Below are 22,593 nucleotides of genomic sequence, written 5' to 3' on the forward strand. Positions count from 1 at the left end.
AGTCTTACTGGAGAAACTTACCAGGCTAACTTATCATTTTACTCGGGGCAGGCCTGAGCCGATTGACGATAGTATCTCCAGTTGCTAATGTTTCCGTCTATCCCAATGGTCAATCAAGTTGGATGATTTAAATGTCCACAAACAGTCTGTCCATGGCTTTAAGATGCATAAAAGTAATTACATTTGTTTCACCATCTGTTTTTTTCTACAGTTTCTTTTTAATGTTAGTCAGCACTGATATTTTGCCATTGTCATGCATGTTAAACCCCCAAATTAATTAGAATCATTTAAAAGAGAAAATCATTGTTCTAATCTTTGATGAAAAAAATACATCATGGAAATTAGAATGTATGTTTACTCCTTAACATGATGTAGTGCAACTCAGGCAGGAAATAACTGTGGGTGGGACATGATATTTTTCTTCAGGATTTGATATATTCATAAAAAATGAAGTACTACAATATTCTGATCTATATTTTCTGTAGTCTCTGAAGCACGATACATTAATCGAAATGATTTTAATGTTTTATTTCTTTTTTTTTACTTTTTAAGACATAGATGAGGCAAAGTGCCAGTTGGCATGTGAGCCTGTCAGCTTCTGCACTGCTCTCGCTTTTCTTACACTTTCACAGCAAAAAAAAAAACAAGAAAAAAAGACTTCAGTAAAAAAAGTCACGCTAAATAAATCTGCGTACAAGTGTAATCACCTAATGTTTGAGCAAGACATGAACTACGTGTATGTGTCTGTGCATCTGCACATTGCTCCATCATCAGGTAAACCCCCTCATAGCCTCTCAGCCTTGCAGCGCAGCAGAAAACTGGCCAAATGCTACCAGATATATGAAATACCTCACTCTTGTTAACAAGAACACAAGTTTTCAGTATGAACAAGAAGAAATAACTCACAAGCAATTATTTTACAACCAGTCTAAAAACTGAAACTGAGAGAATAAAGTGAGGAGAAGAAAGGAGGCTGTCTACCAACATACATGCATGTGCAGCCGAGATGATGACGGATGATAATGTTGATGACTGGTCAGGGTGAGGTGCGAGGAGGGAAAACATGCTAAGATATTCTTGTTTTTTCTAGCCACTGGCACATGGTTACGCAACTGAACGTCAGACGACATTTAGAGATGGACAGAAATCACCATTTTGATTTCAGGTTGACTTTAATACACCTCAACTAACAACAAGAAATCTATATCTGAAAGGTTGGTCAAGACTTCACCTATAAAAACTGAGTGTACCTTTAAAGACTACTGCAGCAGTATCAGTTTGCCTTCAGTACATGGAGGCTTGCCCATCTTGGGTAGGAACAATTTGTCTGGTTGACTTCAGTCCCTCATGAGGTTTGGACCTTAGACAAGGACGCTAGCTCATGAAATCTGAACTTGCGCCAACACTGAACGGCCACTGCAGCTGCTTAAGGTCAAGCTGCACTATTTGTGTCAACATGCAAGTTTGTGTGAGTGAAAGAAAGTGTGTATGTGAGCAATGTGACATTAAGAGACACAAAAACCTCAAAAGGAACTGGCTTTTTACAAGCACTTAAGTTCCTCATTCAACAACAACACTTTGTGAGATGATCCCCCAGTGAGCCTAAAGAAGGATAAAGCTCTTTCAGTGTCAGCAGTCAGCTAGCCAGCTAGTGTGTCAGTGGCTTGAGATCTGAACATGTAAATGAAAGAAGGATACAGATACAGAAATGTTTCAGTGGGTATGTAACAGCTTTCTAATAGAGTTTAGTAGCTTTACAGTAAGAACACAATCTGAGAGCTTTTGTCATCAGTGATGAAAATGCTGACTTAAGGGAAAAAAGGCCCTACAATAAGAGTTCTGAGTGACATTTCAGAGTATGTGAACTTGTCAGGGACAAGTTCTGTGTGTGGGTGAATAACGTTGTGAAACGTAAGGCTTCTGTTGAAGGCACCACTAAGACATGTTTCACCATACGATCCTTATCTTACTGTTGTAACAAAAGCAACAGACCATTCTCGTGTGACTTTAAACATTAAGCAATGCTGCAACTATGCTGTATAATCCTCCAGGATAAACAAGTGTCAGTGTGTGTTTTGATTAAGGATGCTGTTTTTTAAATGTTTCTGGCCGATCAGAGTTACTGCAGAGTGGATCAGATGCATGCTGACCCTACCTCTGGGCTGCGGTGGGCAGCAGCGGCGCAGCTGGAAGCGCAGGTTCTCTGTCCGCAGGCTCTGGCCCTGCAAGTGATCCAGCAACTCCTTTAGACTTGGTCTGAACGTCTCCGTCCCAACCAGCCTGTAGCCCTGTGTGCATACTTCGATCTGGAAGTTCTTGTATTGAGGGACAGATCTGGACTCGCACAGGTCCAACTGGAAAAGAGAGAAAAACAGATTCTAAGCAAACACACCTAAGGGTATACCTGACAGAATGTTAGACCTTTGCCCTACGGCAGGTATACAGGTTCCAGACTCTTGGGCTGTGCCTGTACAGCTTGTACAGGAACCTGCTGAAAATCAGTTCTGACTGGCATGACTCAACAAACATTACTTTAGGATCACTTTATTGTTGTACTAAATCTCAAACACATAAACCTCAAAACACATTTTCCCACACACACTATGTAACACTGTTGCATTTAGTAATTACCATAAAACTAAGTTGTGAGGTGAAGTGAGGAACTGAAGCATGGACCAACATAAAATTAAAGGGATTAAGATGTATAATTATTAGGGGTGCTATACTGATACCAAAAGTGCCGCTTACTTTCGATGTGGCACTTTATTTGGTTTCATTTTCATTTCATTAACCCTTTGAAGCTAACAAAAAGGTGTCTGTTGAAAAGTGCCTATTTCTAAGTCTCTGTTAATAACGCAGCTTCTGAATGCCGTTACTGCATTTATTGGATATGTAAAAAATGTGATCTAACTAAAGCAACTAATTCGTAGATTATTATTTAGTTTGTCACAAACTACCTTTTTGAACAAGCAAACACATTAACAAGAATATAAATCACGTGTTTTATCAGTACTCTAAACAAATCAAACAGCACTCAAATGTGCTTTCGCACTCTGTCTGAAAAAATTGTGTTGTGCATCTTTCATATAGTGGTAGAAAACATGGTAGCTCAGTTTCGACATGCTGGTACATGTTTTTTTAGAAGTGCTGTAACACCTCTGGTGGGAGACTAAAACACGTTCATAGGACAACAAAATCTTTGAATTGGGCTGTAAAGCAATCAGAATCAACCACAAAAATTCACAAATGATGCACAGATACAGACTGTGTGTAGTACCTCCATGCAGACAACAGTCATGATAATATAGTCATAGTCTGTACAGCTCCAGCGCAGGACATAGGAGCCCTCTTCATTGCCCTCTTGCCGGAGTTTGTGAATTGCATACTCTGTGCTGTGGACAGAACACACAGGAGGCGAAAACTATTGAAAGACGCTCATGCTGACACTGCTGACACTGACAATGAATTAGAGACACACGCTGACACTGACGATGCATTAGAGACATTTACAGATATATTTATTGAAGCACTTACAGACAAGAAGAAGAGAGTGTTAGGAGAATAAGTTTTACTGTACCAGATGGGTCCGTGGCAGCCATTCTGCAGATTCTGGACTACAGAAGAGGGAGCTACCTCAGTGCAGAGGTAGTGATGGGCATCTACGGTCAATCTGAAATATCCATCCACCAGAGCAGCAAAGGCCAGAGCCTCTCCACGATATGCCAACTCCAGCTCCTGCACCAAAACAGACAGTTGGATGTTTTCCTTACAGACAATCATTTAATCAATTCACTATAAAATTACTGACAGCCGGTAAATAAAAAAAACATTTAGCATTTTTAAACACTACAACTAAAACACTAAAAGTCCTAAAAGACCACCATTAAAGTAGGCAGGGTGGACGTACCATGGTCTTGTTGTCTTGTCTGTAGATGGTGACACCGGACTCTTTTGTGACAATGTGGGTAATTTCATGAAAATCTGAAAAGAGTATCCATCCACTGCTGGCATCTTTCTTTTTGTCATTTTTCAGTTTGCTGTCTGTCTTGTTCTTCCGCGATTTACTTCTTTCTTTGATCGCCAGGACATTCTGCTCAGGAAGAAACAGAAAAAGAAAGGAATGCTAAAAGGACAAAAGTAAAGGCAAAATGATAGTGCACATCAGGCAAAAGAAAAATATAGAGCAATTAATCCTGAAAATAAAGCAAACACACAAGTAAAATTAAAATTTGATTAAATTAAAACTTATTACAGTATACAATATTACAGATCAGATCTGACTCATGTAACTGACTCTACTACCACCTGACTTGATCTAATTCAAGATACCTGTGTCCTGTAGGTGGGATTGCAGTTTTAATATAATTTGCTTTGTTGAACATAGCTGGCCATGTCCTCAGCAGGAGGCAAAAAGCAGATTCCTTCTCTCTCCCACTGCCATAGAACAAGCAAACTGGGCATCTACAATCACCAGTCACTTTATTAGGCACATCTACCTTGTATCTGCACTTACTCTACCATTTTATCAGGTCCACCTGCCTTATAGGTGCAAGTTGTAGTTCTACGATTACAGATTATAGTCCATCTGTTTCTCCACTTACTTTGACAGCCCACTTTACCTCATTCATCAAGTGTTACTGAACAGCTCAGTGTCACTACTAGACTGAGAAGAGTCCACCAACCAAAAATATCCAGTCAGCAGTGTGCTGTGGCCAGAAACTGACCACTGATGAAGGACTTCAGGATGACTAACACAAACTGTGCAGCAACAGACGAGCTTTCATCTCTATTTTTACATCTACACAACGGTAGGTAGGTATGTCTAATAGAGTGGATAGTAACTGGACACAGTGTTCCTTGCAACTCGAGGGGTGCTCCTGAGGGGTTTCTGACCATTGATGAACGAGATAAAAATAGGCTAACAGATGATGCAGGGAACAGATGGACTACAAACTGTGATTGTAAACTAGAAAGTGCACCTATAAGAAGTAAGTGGACCTGATAAAACAGATAATGAGTGTAGATACAAGGTAGATGTACCCAAAAAAGTGATCAGTGAATGTATATTATTAACACTTCACGCTTGTTAAAATTATCAATGACACTACAGCCAATTATGTTGGCAAGACTGTAATCACAGTACTGGAGGAAACATATGTGGATGTTCACCCACTCATAGTAGTACTGCTATACTACATCTCAAGAAACTAGCCATGACTAAACTGAAAAAGAATAGAGGAAAATAATCATGACAATAAAAACACACAGCATGAAAATAAAATACATACAATAGTATGTTGCATTAGTCTTATTAAAGCAACAGTTTGTCAAAAAATCTAATTTGCTATATTTCCCACATACCCCACTTGTAGTTAACCCGCTAAGACAGAGGTTTATATGACATACTGTTAACTAGAAAAATGATAACACTATGTCATATAAACTAACAGATTTATTTTTTTAAATAATTATGTCATTAAATCATGTCTACTATATCAGTGTTGCGTTTCAGCCCTCTATTAATCTGAAATGCTCATTCACCTGCTGAGGCTTCTTCCTCCAGGATATCCCAATTGTACCAGACACCCGCACCTCATGGATTACTCCCTCCTCTCCCATACTGGATGTGTGGGCTGGTGAGCCCTCCCCCTCCCCGGACACATGCAGGCTTCTGGTCTCCACCACCTCTCGGCCCAGACCCCACGTCAGAGTCTCCAGGGTGGAAAGGTATTTCACCTTCAGGTCGTACAGGGTAATGTTGCTGTCCTTGATGGTCTTGCTGTTGAACTCATTGAGGAAGTTCTTAAAAACATTGCTGATGCGCATGCGGGTCAGGAAGTTGCGCTGCTTGATGGTGCGGTTGAGGCTCTCAGGGATGAAGCGCTTGTAGCTGCGAGTGAATAAGAAGAACAGGATGAAGGGCACAAATAAGATAAAAAGGAAAACAGAAAAGAGGCAAGTGAGATGTCAATTCTGAATGGAACAATTTCAATTTAAACATTGATTGGATTGTAAAACTTTGAACGTAATTTTCAAGTACAGGTGTCAAAGGTGAGCACCAGAATTTTTTGAAGGGCAAAACAGGAAAAGAATGAAACATACAGACAGCTCAATATAAATTCACTTTTTGATTTATCATACTAATGTAAAACGTTTAAAATGTTTTGTATAAAGATCTTATTAAAACACATTAGTACTATACTTCAATATGATGCACCAGATTCACAAAACTATATGGTAACTGTACTACACCACACAATGTGTGGCATGGTAATGAAGGTAATACATATAAACTACCAATGCTCAGTGTGGATGCTGAAACGGACATACTATATCAAAGAAAATCTTAAAATCTCAGAATCAGAGCTATGAACTCCAAAAAAGGAAGCACTGTTCAGTAAAAATGTAACAATGGAAATATACGTTTGGTCAACAAATGCAATAGCAATTCTAAACTCTAAATTCTAAATATTTGGTAAAAAACCGCCACATTCAAAAATGTTGTAGAAAACTACATATATATGACTGCGCTAATCATTTGAATTCTGTATTTATGCACCATGTTATTAAACAGCATTGTGCTGCTCATGAAATAATATTTGACTGTTACATAGATTGGCCACCAAAGGCTACTGTTATCGAACTACACTGTTTGGCCAAATAATTGTTTATTATAATTATTTTAGCCCTGTGATGGACTGGGGACCTGTCCAGGGTGTTTCCTACTTTCCACCCAGTGAGCACTGGGATAGGCTCCAGACGCAGGAGGGCAAGCAGCTTAGATTATAAAAGAATGAATGAGTGATTATTTTAAGTGTTTATTTATTTAATAATTATATTTCTTAAGTGTTTAAATTATTCACAGAGCATTGGTGTAGCCTTCCCATGAGTTACGGCTTTAACAGTGTGCTCTTTCATTTGTATTGCTTACAGAATTTCTTTTTTTAATGTTCAATCTTAATCAAGTCACCTTCCTCATCAGGTACTCTAACAATTGCTGTTGCATTGTATATGTGTACGATTGTACATGCATAATTTGCTGCATAACTCTGCCCAAAAATGGAGTATAGCAACATCAGTAAGTTTAAGTATTTTGAAAAATTAAAATAGCGATATAGCAGACAGTAGTTGTTTACAAGTGCAGATGCACACCGAAAAAGAAGGTGGCAAACAGAGAAGAAAAGCTGTCACTAAAATCAACAACAACTCCACTGTGCACAAAGGACCTACTGACTGATATCACTGAAAGAACGGCAATCGTAACATCAAAAAAACATCCTTCCAAAACTATCAGGTCACATTACAATATGCTACAGAGCCTGCATTGTTCTCAGTTTTTTACAGAGAGATGACAAAAAAGTTTGAAACAATCTAAGTACAGTTGTATGCCAAAGTTTGGCCACCCCTGGTCAAATTACAAATTCTGCTGATTTTCAAAAAACATTAACATCACCTCTGCAAGAAAAAAAATTAAATATGCTATTTCTCTGCACCTTTTACTGCACATTCATCATTTATTTGCTGAATTTAACATATTGGAACAACAAAACATAAAATGGCATGGGCACCCTTTCAGCCAGTACTCCCTCTTTGGCTGATATCACAGACTCCAAGTGCTTCTTAAAGCCAGCTAACAGTCTTCACATTCTTGATTTTTTATTTTTTAGGATTTCATTTTTCCTTGGCTGTCTTGTGTGCACACCATGTTTGAGATCCACCAACAGATTTCCAAGCCTGGGGACAGTGAAGGCCAAGTAGTTCAAAGGTAGATTTTCATGTATGTTTTGGATCATTGTCTTCTTGTAATAGCCAAAGTATTTTCTTCTGCAGATTCTTCCCTGACTGTGGGAAACCAAGATTTGGTAATATTTAGTGGAATCCGTTTTTTCATTCTTCCATCAATCCTTTCTCACGACATTTCCTGTTGAAGTCTTTGTTTCATCAGATCACAGCACTTGATTTCAAAATGCATCTAGTTTATCTAAGTGTTCTGTTGCATAATTCAGACATTGACTTTTGTGATGAAATCATGGGTTAAGATAATATTTTATGCATCACTATTCCCATGCCAGCCAAATTTTCCTGTCAGTCCCTGGTAGTGACGTGGGGGTTTTGCTTTGCATACCAGGTCAGCCTAAAAGCACTTTTCTTGGTCTTCCAGATTGTGTTTTGACCTCAGCAGTTCTTCTTAACTTACATTTCTTAATGACATTTAAGGGAGTGATCATTACAAGCAGAAAATATTTAGGTATCTTTCATAGTCTTGCAATGTAACTGTCAATTATCTTTAGTTTCAGATCCTCAGTCAACTGCTTAGATACCCATGGCTGTTGAGTGTTACCATGACACCGTGAGAGGTTTACACTCTGAAACTGTCTACACCTTGGATTAGCATCTAATGTTCTGAGACTTTAAACATTTTAATGTTAGTGGACCAACGGGCCAAACATACGCATGGTATTTGTGAATTAAAATTGTAGAAATGCGTCATATTTAGGTTTGCTCTATGCAGGTGTTAACTTCTTTTTACTTAAAAAAACAGGAAAACATAATTTGTAAGAGTGTCCAAAACTTTCACACACAACTCAACACTTCCTCACCACTGAAGCAAAGTAAGACAGTATTTTGTAAGATAATAAGATAGTATATAGTGATTTAGGAATGCATTACATAACCTAGAATTGACTCATTCCTCTTTCTTTATTGTGTCTTTAAATAGAACAACAGTACAGTGACTTCAGAAAAGAGCAGTGCATCTCTATTCAGAAAAGACAATGACCCAAACACAAAGCCAAAGCAATCAAAAGTTCATCAAAGTCTGTCTGTCTTCTGATTCATATCCAAACAAACATGTATCTCGACAGCACAAAGGGAAGTGAAAATGAAAGGAACTATGAACCTCTCATCGTAAGTAAGAACTGGAAATGGCAGGAACAGAAAGACTTGGCAAATATTATCAGGCAAGACATTGATATTAGAAGTCATTCACAACTCATTCAACAAAATATAGAAGTATGAGTTTACTAGCATTCTAAAATCATACACTCTTAAAAATAAAGGTTCCTAAACATCTCTACTGTACTGTCCTTCTGTAATGAACCTTTCATTGGTGTAGAACCTTTGCACTTTGTGGAGGATTCTTTAGAAATTAAAAAGGTTCATGGCACTCATGCATCTTAATACCCAAAACTGAAAGGTTCTTTCAAAAGCCAAAGGTGTTTTATTATGGCAGTGGTTCTCAAACTGGTCGTACCTAAGGCACCCAAGGTGGTATACTAGATGACTCTGGAAAATGAGCACTTAAAAAAGTAACAAGTGAAATCTATAAAAAGTTATTATCTGTAATTTACAAAACTCATTTCAGAAGCCTGATAAAGGTGTCATTTCTGTGTTTAGTGCTTGATAAATAAAATCTTAATAATAAAATATACATTTTCATATGCCCTTGGTAAAGGCCAATCAAATTTGACATGTTAATGAGGTAACACATATTAATGACCAATAGTCAATGTGTGGGTGCCAAAAGGGACATGCTACATCAAAGAAATGTCAATATCAGACACAGAAAAACTAGTATGACTACTGTTTGGCAAAAATGCAACAAAGAAAATTTTTGGTAAACAATTGCATAAACAATTCTTAAACATATCTTAAAAAATGATTAAAGATAAGGCACCACTATGTGAGATTTTTGTTAAAATAAAAAGAAGTAACAGCTCAGGAGACATGCTACAATGTGGTGTCTGTGCATCACATGTCTTTGCATATTGATGCCACAGACACAGGCTCAAAAAGGTCCGGGGTCGATGTTTATGTCTCAAATGCAAAACCAACATACTGATGAAGATATAATGATAATAGTAGATAATTCACCTTCGGAATTCACTTCGGAAGACACCGCATTCACCATGTTTTGACTAAGTTCTCTTTCAATACTCTTTCAATGTGTTCGCAATCATCAAATTCACCCACAAAGTTCAATCGACATTACCACACATCACATTTTGTCATGATTTCTGAGTGAACTGCACCTTACCTAAATACTCATGCTGAATTTTGTAACCATTCTCTACCGTGTCAAGCCAGAACTTATGAGCGGAGCTAGTAATGGTGCAAACCACTGATCTGTTTGAAATGCAGTTGTCACAGAATCATCAATCTATCACTACAACCAGATGACCGTTTTTAAAACTGCATTCATGGTCCTGTTTACGACTGCAAACAGACACAGGTACTTGACCAGGGTATGGACAGTTCTCGGTTTGGATTTATGATTGCACCATGCTGTACTGCTATACTGCCCATTGGAAATACGCTATTAGTAAGCCTACTATTTTTGCCCAAACCAAAAAAAAAATGAACACCTCACTAAGAATGAGTATTATTTCATGGGTGAAGGAAATGGATGCCAGGAGAAACAATGCCAGTTCTGATAAATCAGAGATACCTGGTTAGTAAGACATGGATGATACATGGGCCGCCCATGCAACGGCTGATGCTAATTCTGACACAGGCAGCAACGTTAGCGTAGGAAACATCGAAATGCGGCTACAAGATGGTACAAAGCAAGTTATCTTATTTCAAAGTTTACCTATACTGGGACGAGCTGTGGCATGAATCCAGCACATCTGAGGTGGCACTTAAACATGCACATCTGAAGAATAAACCTTTAGATTTTTTTTCAAAAGAAACTAACGTGCTAGCTTGCGGACTGCAAAAGCAGGTAAGCCCCACAGAATTAGTCAAGAGTTTCGTTTAATCCTGGTCCACGACACGGATTACCAACGATATTACAAAAAACAGTTGAGATAGTATGCGAAATGTTAATAAAAAACAGAAAACCATGATTAATAAATTCTGTTTGATTTGTGTTAAATTGAAAATGGTACAAAACCACAATATTTTATAATTTACCTTATGAACTTCATTGTTTTTTTTTTGTAAATATATGGTTATTCTAAATACAATGCCTGCAAAACATTCCAAAAAAGCTGTGAGAGGAGCATGTTTACCACTGTGTTACATCACCTTTCTTTTTAACAACACTGAATAAACGCTTGGGGACTGTAGAAACAAATTGATCCAGTTTTGAAAGTGGATTTTTTACAAGTTTTTAGCTTTGCAACCATACACAGCCTGTGTTGTCATGTTTTGAGCTTAATAAGACACAGGTTTTTAATGAGATGCAGATAGGACAGTCTACCACCTGCACTCTGATTACGCAGCCATGCTGTTGTAATGTGCAGAATGTGGCTTGGCGCTGTCATGTTGAAATAAGCATGGGTGTCTTAGACAAACACAATGTCTAAAAGGCAGCAAATGTTGCTCCCTTTTTGTTGTTGTGTTCAGCGTTAATGGTGCTTCCACACGTGCAGGTTAGCCATTAATAACATAACAGACAGGTTTTGGAACTTCATGCTGGTATCAATCTGGACGGTTCTTTATTTCTTCAGTCCAGGGAGCATGACGTCCATTATTTCCACTAACAATCTGAAAGGTTGACTTGTCAGACCCAAAACCAGTTTCCACTGTGCATCAGTCCATTTCAGATGGCCAGCCAAAGCCAAGCCCAGAGAAGTTGGCAGCATTTCTGGACGTTGTTGACATATGACTTCCACTGAGCATAGTGCAGTCTTAACTTGCATTTGTGGATGCGGCAATGGACATTTTTTGTTGGCAATGGTTTGTCATTATGCACTGATGATATTATGCACTGTAGAGAGTGAAATACCTAAACTCCTTGCAATCCCTGGCTGAGGAATATCATTTTTAAGCTGTTGGATTTTTGGCATTTTTGGCAAAGTGGTGAGCCTTGACCCACCCTTGCATATAAAGGATTCTGCCTTTCCTGGATGCTCCTTTTATACCCAAACATGACTGCATCACCTGTTTAAGATGTTTTTGAACATTTCAATGTTCCTAGTCTTAAATCGCCCCTGTCCAAACTTTTTTGGAGCGTATTGCAAGCATCAATTTCAGAATGCATATATATTTACAAAAAACAGTGATGCTGATATGATAAAACATTACATATCTTGTCTTTGAACTGTTCTGGCCCAGTACATTATTTATTTGCATCTTACTTACTTACTGTGCCAATTTTTCTGTAATTGGGTATGTGTGGAGAAAATGCTGCTAAATTGCTCGATCTTGTGCCTCTTCCCAATAGATACAGTACTCGCAAAATGATGTCAAAAGCAAAGTGACAGAACAAATTAAAATAAGTATATGCTTTTCACCAGTCAGATGTGTCCGCATATTAAGGCTTTATAAGTATGTGTGGAATGTGCTCCTCTGAGATGATTTACAGGTGGCACTTACAGATGGCAGAATACCACTTTTTCCTTTATGATACCAATACCAATATTGAAATCTTGAGTGTCAGCCGATACTGTTCCAATATTTTTATTTATAAACTACTAAGCTTTAGTTTTAACTACTTTTTAATTTATGCACTTCACTAAAGGTGAACATCTAAAAGTACAATATCATGCTCAAACAACACACAATGTGAGTGAGTGCTATTACAGGCTAGATTTCTTAAAGGATTGCATTGCATCTTTTTTCCTCCAGTATCTGATCCAGCATTTTCTGCTGATATTGGCGCAATACTGATACCCATCTATACCAATATGCCATCTCTATTTTAATCTCTACTGTCTGAGTAGGTTGCATGAGAGCTCACCTGGTCTCAGCACTGGCTCCAGAAAGGGGCAGGTTGTTGCTCTTGGCGTGGTGAGTGATGGCCAAGACAGCCATTCCCAGACACTCATTCTCTATCTCATGCAGCTCTGCCTCACTTTGGGGACTACGCACTGGTGCCAGCCCCCTCAGGAAGTCATACTGGCCCTACAGCACACAAACACAAAAGTCTATTCAGTCTTACTGGTAGGTATTTATACTTAATAATGTTTCCACTTTAACCTATGTTTAAAGGAATACAGTGGTGTGAGTGTGTTTGTGTTTGCCCCGATTTCTTATTCTTTTGCATGTTTGTCACACTTCAATGTTTCAGATCACCAAACAAATTTAAATATTAGACAAAGATAACACAAGTAAACACAAAATGCAGTTTATAAATGAAGATCTTCATTATTAAGGAAAAAAAAAATCCAAACCTACAGGGCCCTGTGTGAAAAAGTGATTGCCCCCTAAGCCTAATAACTGGTTGGGCCACCCTTAGCAGCAACAACTGCAATCAAGCATTTGCGGTATCTGGCAATGAGCCTTTTACAGCACTGTGGAGGAATTTTGGCCCACTCATCTTTGCAGAATTGTTGTAATTCAGCCACACTGAAGGGGTTCCCAAGCATAAACCGCCTTTTTAAGGTCGTGCCACAGCATCTCAATCGGATTCAGGTCAGGACTTTGACTAGGCCACTCCAAAGTCTTAATTTTGTTTTTCTTAAGCCATTCAGAGGTGGACTTGCTGGTGTGTTTTGGATCATTATCCTGCTGCAGAACCCAAGTGCGTTTCAGCTTGAGGTCACGAACAGATGGCCGGACATTCTCCTTCAGGATTTTTTGGCAGACAGCAGAATTCATGGTTCCATTTACCACAGCAAGTCCTCCAGGTCCTGAAGCAGCAACAGCCCCAGACCATCACACTACCACCACCATATTTTACTGTTGGTATGATGTTCCTTTTCTGAAATGCTTACTTCTACGCCAGATGTAATGGGACATACACCTTCCAAAAAGTTAAACTTTTGTCTCGTCAGTCCACAGAGTATTCTCCCAAAAGTCTTGGGGATCATCAAGATGTTTTCTGGCAAAACTGAGACGAGCCTTTATGTTCTTTTTGCTCAGCAGTGGTTTTCTTCTTGGAACTCTGCCATGCAGGCCATTTTTGCCCAGTGTCTTTCTTATGGTGGAGTCATGAACACTGACCTTAACTGAGACAAGTGAGGCCTGCAGTTCTTTGGATGTTGTTGTGGGGTCTTTTGTGACCTCTTGGATGAGTCGTCGCTGCGCTTTTGGGGTAATTTTGGTCGGCCAGCCACTCCTGGGAAGGTTCACCACTGTTCCATGTTTTCGCCATTTGTGGATAATGGCTCTCACTGTGGTTCGCTGGAGTCCCAAAGCTTTAGAAATGGCTTTATAACCTTTTCCAGACTGATAGATCTCAAGTACTTTGTTTCTTATTTGTTCCTGAATTTCTTTGGATCGCAGCATGATGTCTAGTTTTTATTGATGTCTAGATCTTTTGGTCTACTTAACTTTGTCAGGCAGGTCCTATTTAAGTGATTACTTGATTGAGAACAGGTGTGGCAGTAATCAGGCCTGGGTGTGCCTAGGGAAATTGAACTGAGCTTTCCAAAGATGTGATGAACCACAGTTAATTTATGTTTTAAAGGGGGGGGGGGCAATCACTTTTTCACACGGGCCCTGTAGGTTTGGATTTCTTTTTCCCTTAATAATAAAGATCTTCATTTATAAACTGCGTTTTGTGTTTACTTGTGTACACAATGTTCCCAGTACTCCAGATTTAATCAGCCAGCCAAAAGATGCATGGTGTCTGAAGTTTGCTCCTTTAGTTTTGTACTGAAGCTAAAAAGCTAATGTAGCTAACATATGACAGAAGCTTCATACACTTGCCTCAAACTGCCTCAAACATCTAAAAATAAACAAAAGTGCACTGCATAGCTAAAAAGAGTAGAAGCAGACATGTTAAAGCCTGAAGTTTATCTGTCCATTGTCCTTTCATGGAACAGTGCTAACTGGTGGAAACCAAGTAAACATTAAACACCAAACATGTCTTGGTTTAATCAATTACATAGAAGTAATGGGGAACCTGTGGACATTTTATTATTTTTTTTTTACCAAACTATTCTTTTAAACACAGATAATTCACAATTAAACACAAATCACACATAGTGAAATAAGAGATACGGTATGATGCAAAAGTTAGAGACCAACTTTATTTATCTTCCAGTCCAAATGGCCAATAAGTACAAGCAATTCAACTTTCAGGGGATATTTCTGGAGAGGTGGTACATAAGGCAATCCACTATCATAAGGAAGGGGAAAGTCAAAGCAAATTAAGGAAAAAAGAGGAGTTAAAAAATTACATGAAAAAAAGTTATATATTATAAAACTAAGGAAAATGGGACTTCAAAAACTGTGCAAGACCTGGCAGACCACCAAAACTGTCACCATCAGATAAACAGCACTTAAAGCTTTCATTTCTGGGAGAAAATCAAGCTTCACTTTTGCTTTAGATCTGAAAACCCCACAGGTGTTTCTGTTCATCCTTCCACTGTGAGAAGACAACTCAACACTATGAGTCTTTAAGGATGTGTAGCCGTCAAGAAGTTGTTACTGAGAAAAGGAAAAAGGCAATTTGCACCAGAACGCTAAAACTGGACATCTGAAATGCGGATTAAGATTTTATGGACTGATGAGTCTAAATTCGTAATTGAGATTTCTTGTATTGTGAGAAGCAGAAAATGCAACTAACTTATAAAACTGAACTTTGGAGATGCGGAAAAATATCCCTGCTGATTTCTTTGAAAAGCTGAGAGCAAATCTCCTGAAAAGAGTGCAAGCTGTACCAAAAGCAAAGAGTGGACATACTGAACACTAAAAATTTTGATGTTACATTTAGCCGTCTCTGCTTCTGTGTAATTTCCTGTTAAAACATTTATGTTTTCTGCCTTTTTTTTCTGACACCGAAAAAATAATAACTTGGGTCATTTTGAGTAGAAATTAAATAAAAGAAGGATGGTTTCTGAATTTTGCACAGCATTGTACATAAAATAAACAAATATATGCTAGATAACCCAACTACTGATATGGAAACAAGCAGATGACAGGTGATTTGAATAACCACCCGGCCACAATTCTTTCATTGGCTCTATATAAGATATCAAAGTCTCGTTTACATTAACGCTTTCTTCTACTCCCAGACAGGTGACTCTGTGGGTTTTTCCCATGCACCCACCTGGGCAAACAGGTAGTCGAGTGAGGCAGCGTCCAGCAGGGGCGTCCCGTCGGGGCCTTTCAGAGGGCTTAAACCCCCCTTCTGTTTGCTCAAAGAATGCCGCCACACTGGAGACTCACTTTCAGACGTGCCATGCCAGTTTGTGAAATAGAACCTGTGGGAAGAAGGAGCTTTAGTAGTAGGCTTTGGTAGGCTTTAGTAGTGCATGTGTGCACTTGTATGCAAAAAAGAAGTAAATAGAGAGAAAAGTAAGCTCAGTATAGTTGCACATATAACGTCAGCACGTACTACTCAAAACCATGACAGAAATAGAAACATATTATGACGAGAGGTGACATGAGTTACGTATTCACAAACCCTGTGGTAAAAATAAAAACTAATACTAACAAACAACTGCTTTAAACACATATGTTTGTACAGTGGATTTGGCTGCCGTACGTAAACAGTGGGACTTCTTTTGTATTGTATGTAAATAATCAGGGTGCGTGCAGCAGAGAGGTGCCACATGAGCAGAGAATCATCGTAAACAGGAAGTAAAACAGGTAAAAAAAAAAGAGCTGTGTAGTGTGTACCACAGCGGAAGAGAGTGAGTGCAAAGGTTGACCATAACCTGTTTGTGTGCACAACAGGTATACTACATGGTTCCAAACCCAATACTAATTCTGAATTCTCCAGCTGACTCTTATCTAAGTTTCAGTAGTAAAAGGGGAACTTAAGGGGAGGATTTGAAGTGTTTCTGCTTGCATGCAATGCTTTTACTTTCTTCATGCTGCAGGAGGTTTCTCTTGTAATATCTATAATCTCAGTGAGCATGATAATCTGCCTTGAACAGTTCTCCTTTTAGTTTCCAGCAAATATTTTTTAGGGAACATGAGCAGTTCTTCTTTGGTCCAAGAAGAAAAATAAAATAATTGAGTGCAGGCAAAGTCTTTGTTCTGCACACAATGGGAAAGCTCTGATGAAAAGGCAGGAAGGCAGTGGGCAGAAAACATGTCAGATAAATTCATGTCCCAAAGTAGAATTTCCACTAGAAGCCTGCAAACAAATATCAACAAATACCTACTTATATAAACTGTATGAATACACCAGTACTAAGCATTTGGCTTTCCTTTTGTATAAAAAGCAGCTTCCGTTTATCTTGAAGTGCATTTATACATGCTTTATTTACATTTTCAAAAGGAAACCTGGGACAATATTCAAATAAAAAAAGACTCACTCTAAACAGCTGGCAACAGGCCATAAAGGTCAAAGCTTCATTTAATTTTCTCAAAAGAGAATTACTAACCAAATGTTATCTTTCTCCACTGCTCTTAGGTCACAGTTACACAGGTTGTTTTTGAATATTACCTCTGAATATAAATGACTCCCAAATAACAGCTCCTATGATGAAAGGAAAGCTGCTATTGCCTTTTTTGGTATTTTTATTTCTTTCGATGAAGCAGGAGACATAATCAAAGCTGCAATGTACTTAAGAAAAGGGGTCTTTTTTCTCCTACTTACATGAGAATATTAACTGTGTATATGAAGTGTGCATTGAAGAATGATATTAAGTGTACATTAAAATGCAGAATGACTTGTTTGTAATCTAACCTACTTATGTTCCGATTAAAAAGCTATTTGTAAGTCATTATAGGGAATAACATATTAATATATTTAAAAGATAAAAATTGGTGCTCATACATTTAATCTAAAGTCATTTTTCTGCTCACACATCTCACAAAGAGGTGCATTAAGCGCAAAAAGGTCCCACAATAGTACACCTTCTTTTACAGCTACACCCACTCAAGCCAGATGCATTTCACTCAGCAGAACTAAAATGGAGATGATGAGTTTTTGCATGAAGAGAGCAGAGGTAACAGTAAGCAAACATTTCATGACCATGTTTACATTCTTTTACTGAAAAGGGTACTGGCTCTCATTGCTGTGCACTGTGTTGCAAAAGGCTCTCAGGCATGTTTGCTCCCGTTTGATCGGCACTTCAGTTATGTCACAAGCAGTAGGTATCCTTTATGCTCTGTAGCCATTATGACTAGGAACACTTAGAACCCATACTGTGTAATTTCTGCAGGAATGGAAGATCTTAACATTTTACGCATGAGGTTTCTATTCATGTGGTTCCTTTAAATGCTTATCATTGAAATTATTAACAAACTAAATAAAGCCCTATTCAAACTAGATTAGCTTTACTTGAGGCCGTGCTGTATTTTAAGTCACTGAAGTGATTTTAATCCAGTATAAATCTGTAACATCTGTAGTTATCAGTGACCCTCTATAATATGCTAAACCTAGAACTCACTCAGTATTAGCAGTCCTGCTCTCTAATTATAGCAAAATCTGCTGACAGACGCGTCCATGCAGTGCGTTGTTACTGTCGTTGAGTGTCATTATGGCTGATGTATAGATCAATCAGGTAAAGCTAGTCCAGCTTGAATAGTTCAAGACAAAATCCATCAATGACTACTTACAAAGCAGACAATGTCATCTTAAAATTAAAAGAGTGCTTGTAACATTTCCCATTAAGGCTATAAAGCCTAACAACTCATCGGCTATACACTCAGAGACTTAAAATAACGAAATAACAAAACAAAATAAATGCAATGGAAGCTTTGAGACATCACATTATTAATACCATAGAGCACATTAAATTGCAGAAACAGCAGTTTTTTACCTTAAAGGGTAAGCACTTCAGTACCACAAATATCAGCTCTAGTGGAAATGTGTTACATTATAAAATGCCTGAGAACATTCCTCTGAGGTTAGCTGGTTTCAAGTGGTAATGTGGGCAAACTGTAAATACAATAATAATACACACATACAGGAAAGTCTGGTCTGGGGGCCACAAGGCAAAAAGAACTTGCTAAAGAACTTGAGTGAACATGTATGGTGATGAGACTGAGAAGCTAAGGCAGAAAGGAGAGACAGTACTATGTATAACTTGCAGTGTTATGAGGAGAAGTCTAAATGCTTCTACATGTCAAAGATAAGGAAGGTGAAAGCTACAGGCTAAGCCAAAACCTAATAATTCTTCCTTCCTCATAATCATATAGAACTGATCCAAAGCTCATAAGCTCTTACAGTCATAAAAACTGCAATGATCATAAACCATCTTGGAATGCCAACATGAATATATTTTCCAGCAAAGACATTTGTCTGAGAAGGGTAAAATCTGTTGGTTTGTTAAGTTTTTGTTATTAACTATGTAGTTTCTTACCTCATGCGGTAGTGAAGCTTAATACTGGTGTCTTCAGTGATGTTGAAAACATGATTTGGTGCATACCAGAGGTTCTGACTCTCTTCATACAGAGCAAACAAATTGTGGCACAGGGGTGAAATGCCTGAAAAAGTGACATACATGACAATGAGGAAGAGATACCAATTTCCCTAATTTATATACACATGGGCATCTCTAATGTAATAAAGAAGCTCCAACAAAATACCACAGTCAAAATTTACATTGTGTTAACATAGCATTATAGAAAAAATCCAAGATTTAAAGGCATGGTGTTTTTATTAAACTCTTAAATTAAGCGGTCCCTGTCATGATGAACATGCTAGTTTATGTTGTTCAGCAACAATCTACAGCTGGACGTGAAGTCAGAGGTCATGAGGAAGAACAGATTGTGGGGTATTATCAAATTATCAGTAAACTGTACTGTTCATTTAAAAACATGACAGTTAGGACAAAATAAATACTGATTTATCTGAACGTTGCTTCAATTTCTCCTCTATAATTCAACATAATCCAACTTGCCATTTACACCCTTTTATTAATGGCAAGTTGAATTATGTTGAACTATAGATTTTGTTTATATTAACAGGATCAAAACACAAAAACAAGGCCAAAACTCTCTAAATAACTAGAGAATAACCCAAAGAACCCAGTGGTATTTTGCCTATAAAAATCAACATTTAATTTGTCTGTGTCAGGTGTATGGTATACTGAGATAAATGTTCATGCAACATCCGCATATTAACAACAGTAAGGGCCCCATTTATAATACATGAGTGCAGTGATGACTGCTGGATGAGTAAAGACTTCAGAGTGCTCACATGAGATCTCTCTCTAATGACCTTTTGCTAATTTAGTACTGTATTCTCTAGAGAGTATGGCTGTATCTAATAAGAAGTGGCAGACGGCCTCCCATCCATCGAAAGCATTTTTCTGAATTCTAGTCTTGCATAAACTTCCCTTTCCTCTCTCACTGCCCAGGCAAACTCGTGGTCTTGGCCACAACACAGCTCAGAGGAAACTCTGGGCCTGACTTCACAACACGGCAGCCATTTTGTGTCTAAGAATTGATTGGGAGCCAAAAGCACAAACATTCCTTTGCAGTTGGAGACTAAGGGATGGGGGAAGGGAAAGGGAGGGTTGGGCACTGTGCAGTTTTACATGCCAAACAGCAAACAGGAACAATAATATACTTTAACCTCTTTTCCACTCTCTACTTTGTATGCAATTATTTTGTTCTCACATAACTAGTATGACTACAGTTCATTGTATGGTTTCTAGATCGCAATTTGCATTGTGCCATTTCCCTATGCAAAACTGCTTCTGCTCTAAGACAGTGTAGCCTGTTGTCCTGTTAGACAAACACTCAATAAAAGACAAGGCTAAGTCAGTGCAGAAAAAAAGTACTCGTAATGAAAATAGATCTCTGGCAAGCGAGATTTAACCATATAAACAGTGCCTAAACAGCAGGCCTGTTAATGTCTAAAGAGCAGAGATAATTAGTTCTCCCTTACTCGTTTGAGAGTATGATGCAAGGTACTAATAAGCTCTAACACCCTACTTGGCTGAGCCGTGTTCAAAGTCACTGTAAAATACTCCATATATGCACACTTATGACTGCCTCACAACAACTGAGTTCTGTATTAATGTGCAAAGTCACTAAAACCATTGTGCAGTGAAACGACTGTTGTGTTGCTGACATGAACCACCAGTTCTGTTTAAACTGAAGGACTGACAACGTATTTTAACAACTATGCTAAAATGCAGCTAGCAAGCTAAACTGCTCCTCCAAGATTCTATATTAAATATAATACACAACATAAATAGCATTAGTAAACCCAAGTGTTTACTGACTGACTTACTGTAAAACTGCAAAATTAAAAGTAAAAAATATGTTACTTGAATGTTACTTGAACATATAAAATGCCTGTGTTTCTGGTCATTTGCCTTAAGTAGTACTAAACCCAATGTGGTAAAACGACTGTGTGGCACCGATAGCTTGATGCTAACACAACACACAAAATCACTTTAAGGCACAAGTGCAAATAAGCATCTTTGCTGTGGTAACGAGCAAAAACTACTTAGAAAGTGAAGCTGTCTGCATTTAAACTGCTATATTATGATATTTTCCTTATTAGATGCCAGAAAATTTAAAAAGATCATGAAGTGACTGCAGTATACAATGATGACCAACTGGAAGTTCTTGTCTTCTTTTAGCAGGCCAGCTGCTGGCAACCACAGTATACTCTAAACTAACTACATTTCTTAGTGGAAAACTTGTTTATTGTGATTATTATTAATTGCAACTTAAATATTTTATTGAAAATGTGTGTATTTTATCATATTTTATAGCAATAAGCATTTGAGGCTGAGTATTACTCTGCTTCACATGCCCAAGAACACCCCTTACATGTGGGTGAGGGCCTATTGTGGCTTAATGTTTTAAAGCGCCCATACCCTACATTGTTCTTGTATTTTATTTTCCCTGCAGAGATTCACTCATCGCGTTTTAGGTACCAAAATCAGTTATAATTTATTTTTACATGATCATTTTATGACCTCTCTTTATTGATTAGAATTAAACATGCTTTTTTTGTTACTGTGCCTTTAAGACTGATATATGTAAATGAGCTCTGTTCTGAATGGCTGTCCTATATCGTGCCTCATTTGAAAAGCAGACCCAGTTCTTATAACTTCAGTGTGAATGGTCGGGAGTAAACTGGAGCAGGCTGAAGAGGTGGATACATGTTAAAAAATTTGGGTTCTCTGTGACAGCACAAAAGCAAAACACTCAAACCAGGCATACTACACAAACTTCTAAAAAAAATTACATTTAGCAAAAATCAAATATATGTGCACTTAATAGTTCTGAAACAAACGGAGCAGTCCTGCAGAGGCCACATCAGAACAGTGGCACCAATGGTATTAGCATAACTCTGCTTTCGAGCCAGTGTAGGAAAAACTCGCTATAGGATTCTACATAAATAATGCCTGTAAACCCAAGACATACTGCTCTTTGAATATTTTTACCTATCCTCTCACTAATTTTGGTAATGTTTTTGTTTGCAAAGTTACCTGAACAAAATCAGGCACAGTAACATCTACATTTTTCTATCAAAAGATCATGACCATTTTTCCTAGAAGAAACATTCTAATATAAACCCTCCTGAAGTTGCTAATGTTAATACTAAGTTTGATACTAAACTCGGTTATGCGGCACTTTCATCTACTGCTTAGATTTTCAGACTTTCTTGTGGGATAGTACACCGTGCAGCCTTTAGCATTATTATACATCCCTATTTTCCTAAACTCAAAAGTTTCTAAAACCAGCCAGTGGCCTGAAATATTTAAACGGAGAGGCGTAAAAAAAACACAAATAAAGAACTTCACTAAAAAAGCTTCCGCAAATCAAACAATTCTA

The 22,593-nt window shown here is 38.0% G+C and overlaps 1 protein-coding gene across 3 annotated transcripts in view; it reads right to left on the reverse strand.

The window, feature by feature from the left end:
- The window catches only part of jak1 (Janus kinase 1), a 59,728-nt gene that overhangs the window by 25,116 nt on the left and 12,019 nt on the right, over positions 1–22,593 (reverse strand). For all 3 annotated transcript variants that reach the window (XM_036570232.1, XM_036570231.1, XM_036570233.1), the window contains exons 3-10: positions 19,155–19,278; positions 15,944–16,097; positions 12,686–12,849; positions 5,542–5,890; positions 3,908–4,090; positions 3,578–3,735; positions 3,278–3,392; positions 2,156–2,354 (exon numbers count right to left, since the gene is read on the reverse strand). In XM_036570232.1, the coding sequence (XP_036426125.1) occupies positions 2,156–2,354; positions 3,278–3,392; positions 3,578–3,735; positions 3,908–4,090; positions 5,542–5,890; positions 12,686–12,849; positions 15,944–16,097; positions 19,155–19,278 (1,446 nt within the window). The remainder of the gene's footprint in view (positions 1–2,155; positions 2,355–3,277; positions 3,393–3,577; positions 3,736–3,907; positions 4,091–5,541; positions 5,891–12,685; positions 12,850–15,943; positions 16,098–19,154; positions 19,279–22,593) is intronic.

The sequence above is a fragment of the Colossoma macropomum genome, unplaced genomic scaffold (genome assembly GCF_904425465.1).
Source record: "Colossoma macropomum unplaced genomic scaffold, Colossoma_macropomum, whole genome shotgun sequence".
Classification (NCBI taxonomy): Eukaryota; Metazoa; Chordata; class Actinopteri; order Characiformes; family Serrasalmidae; genus Colossoma; species Colossoma macropomum.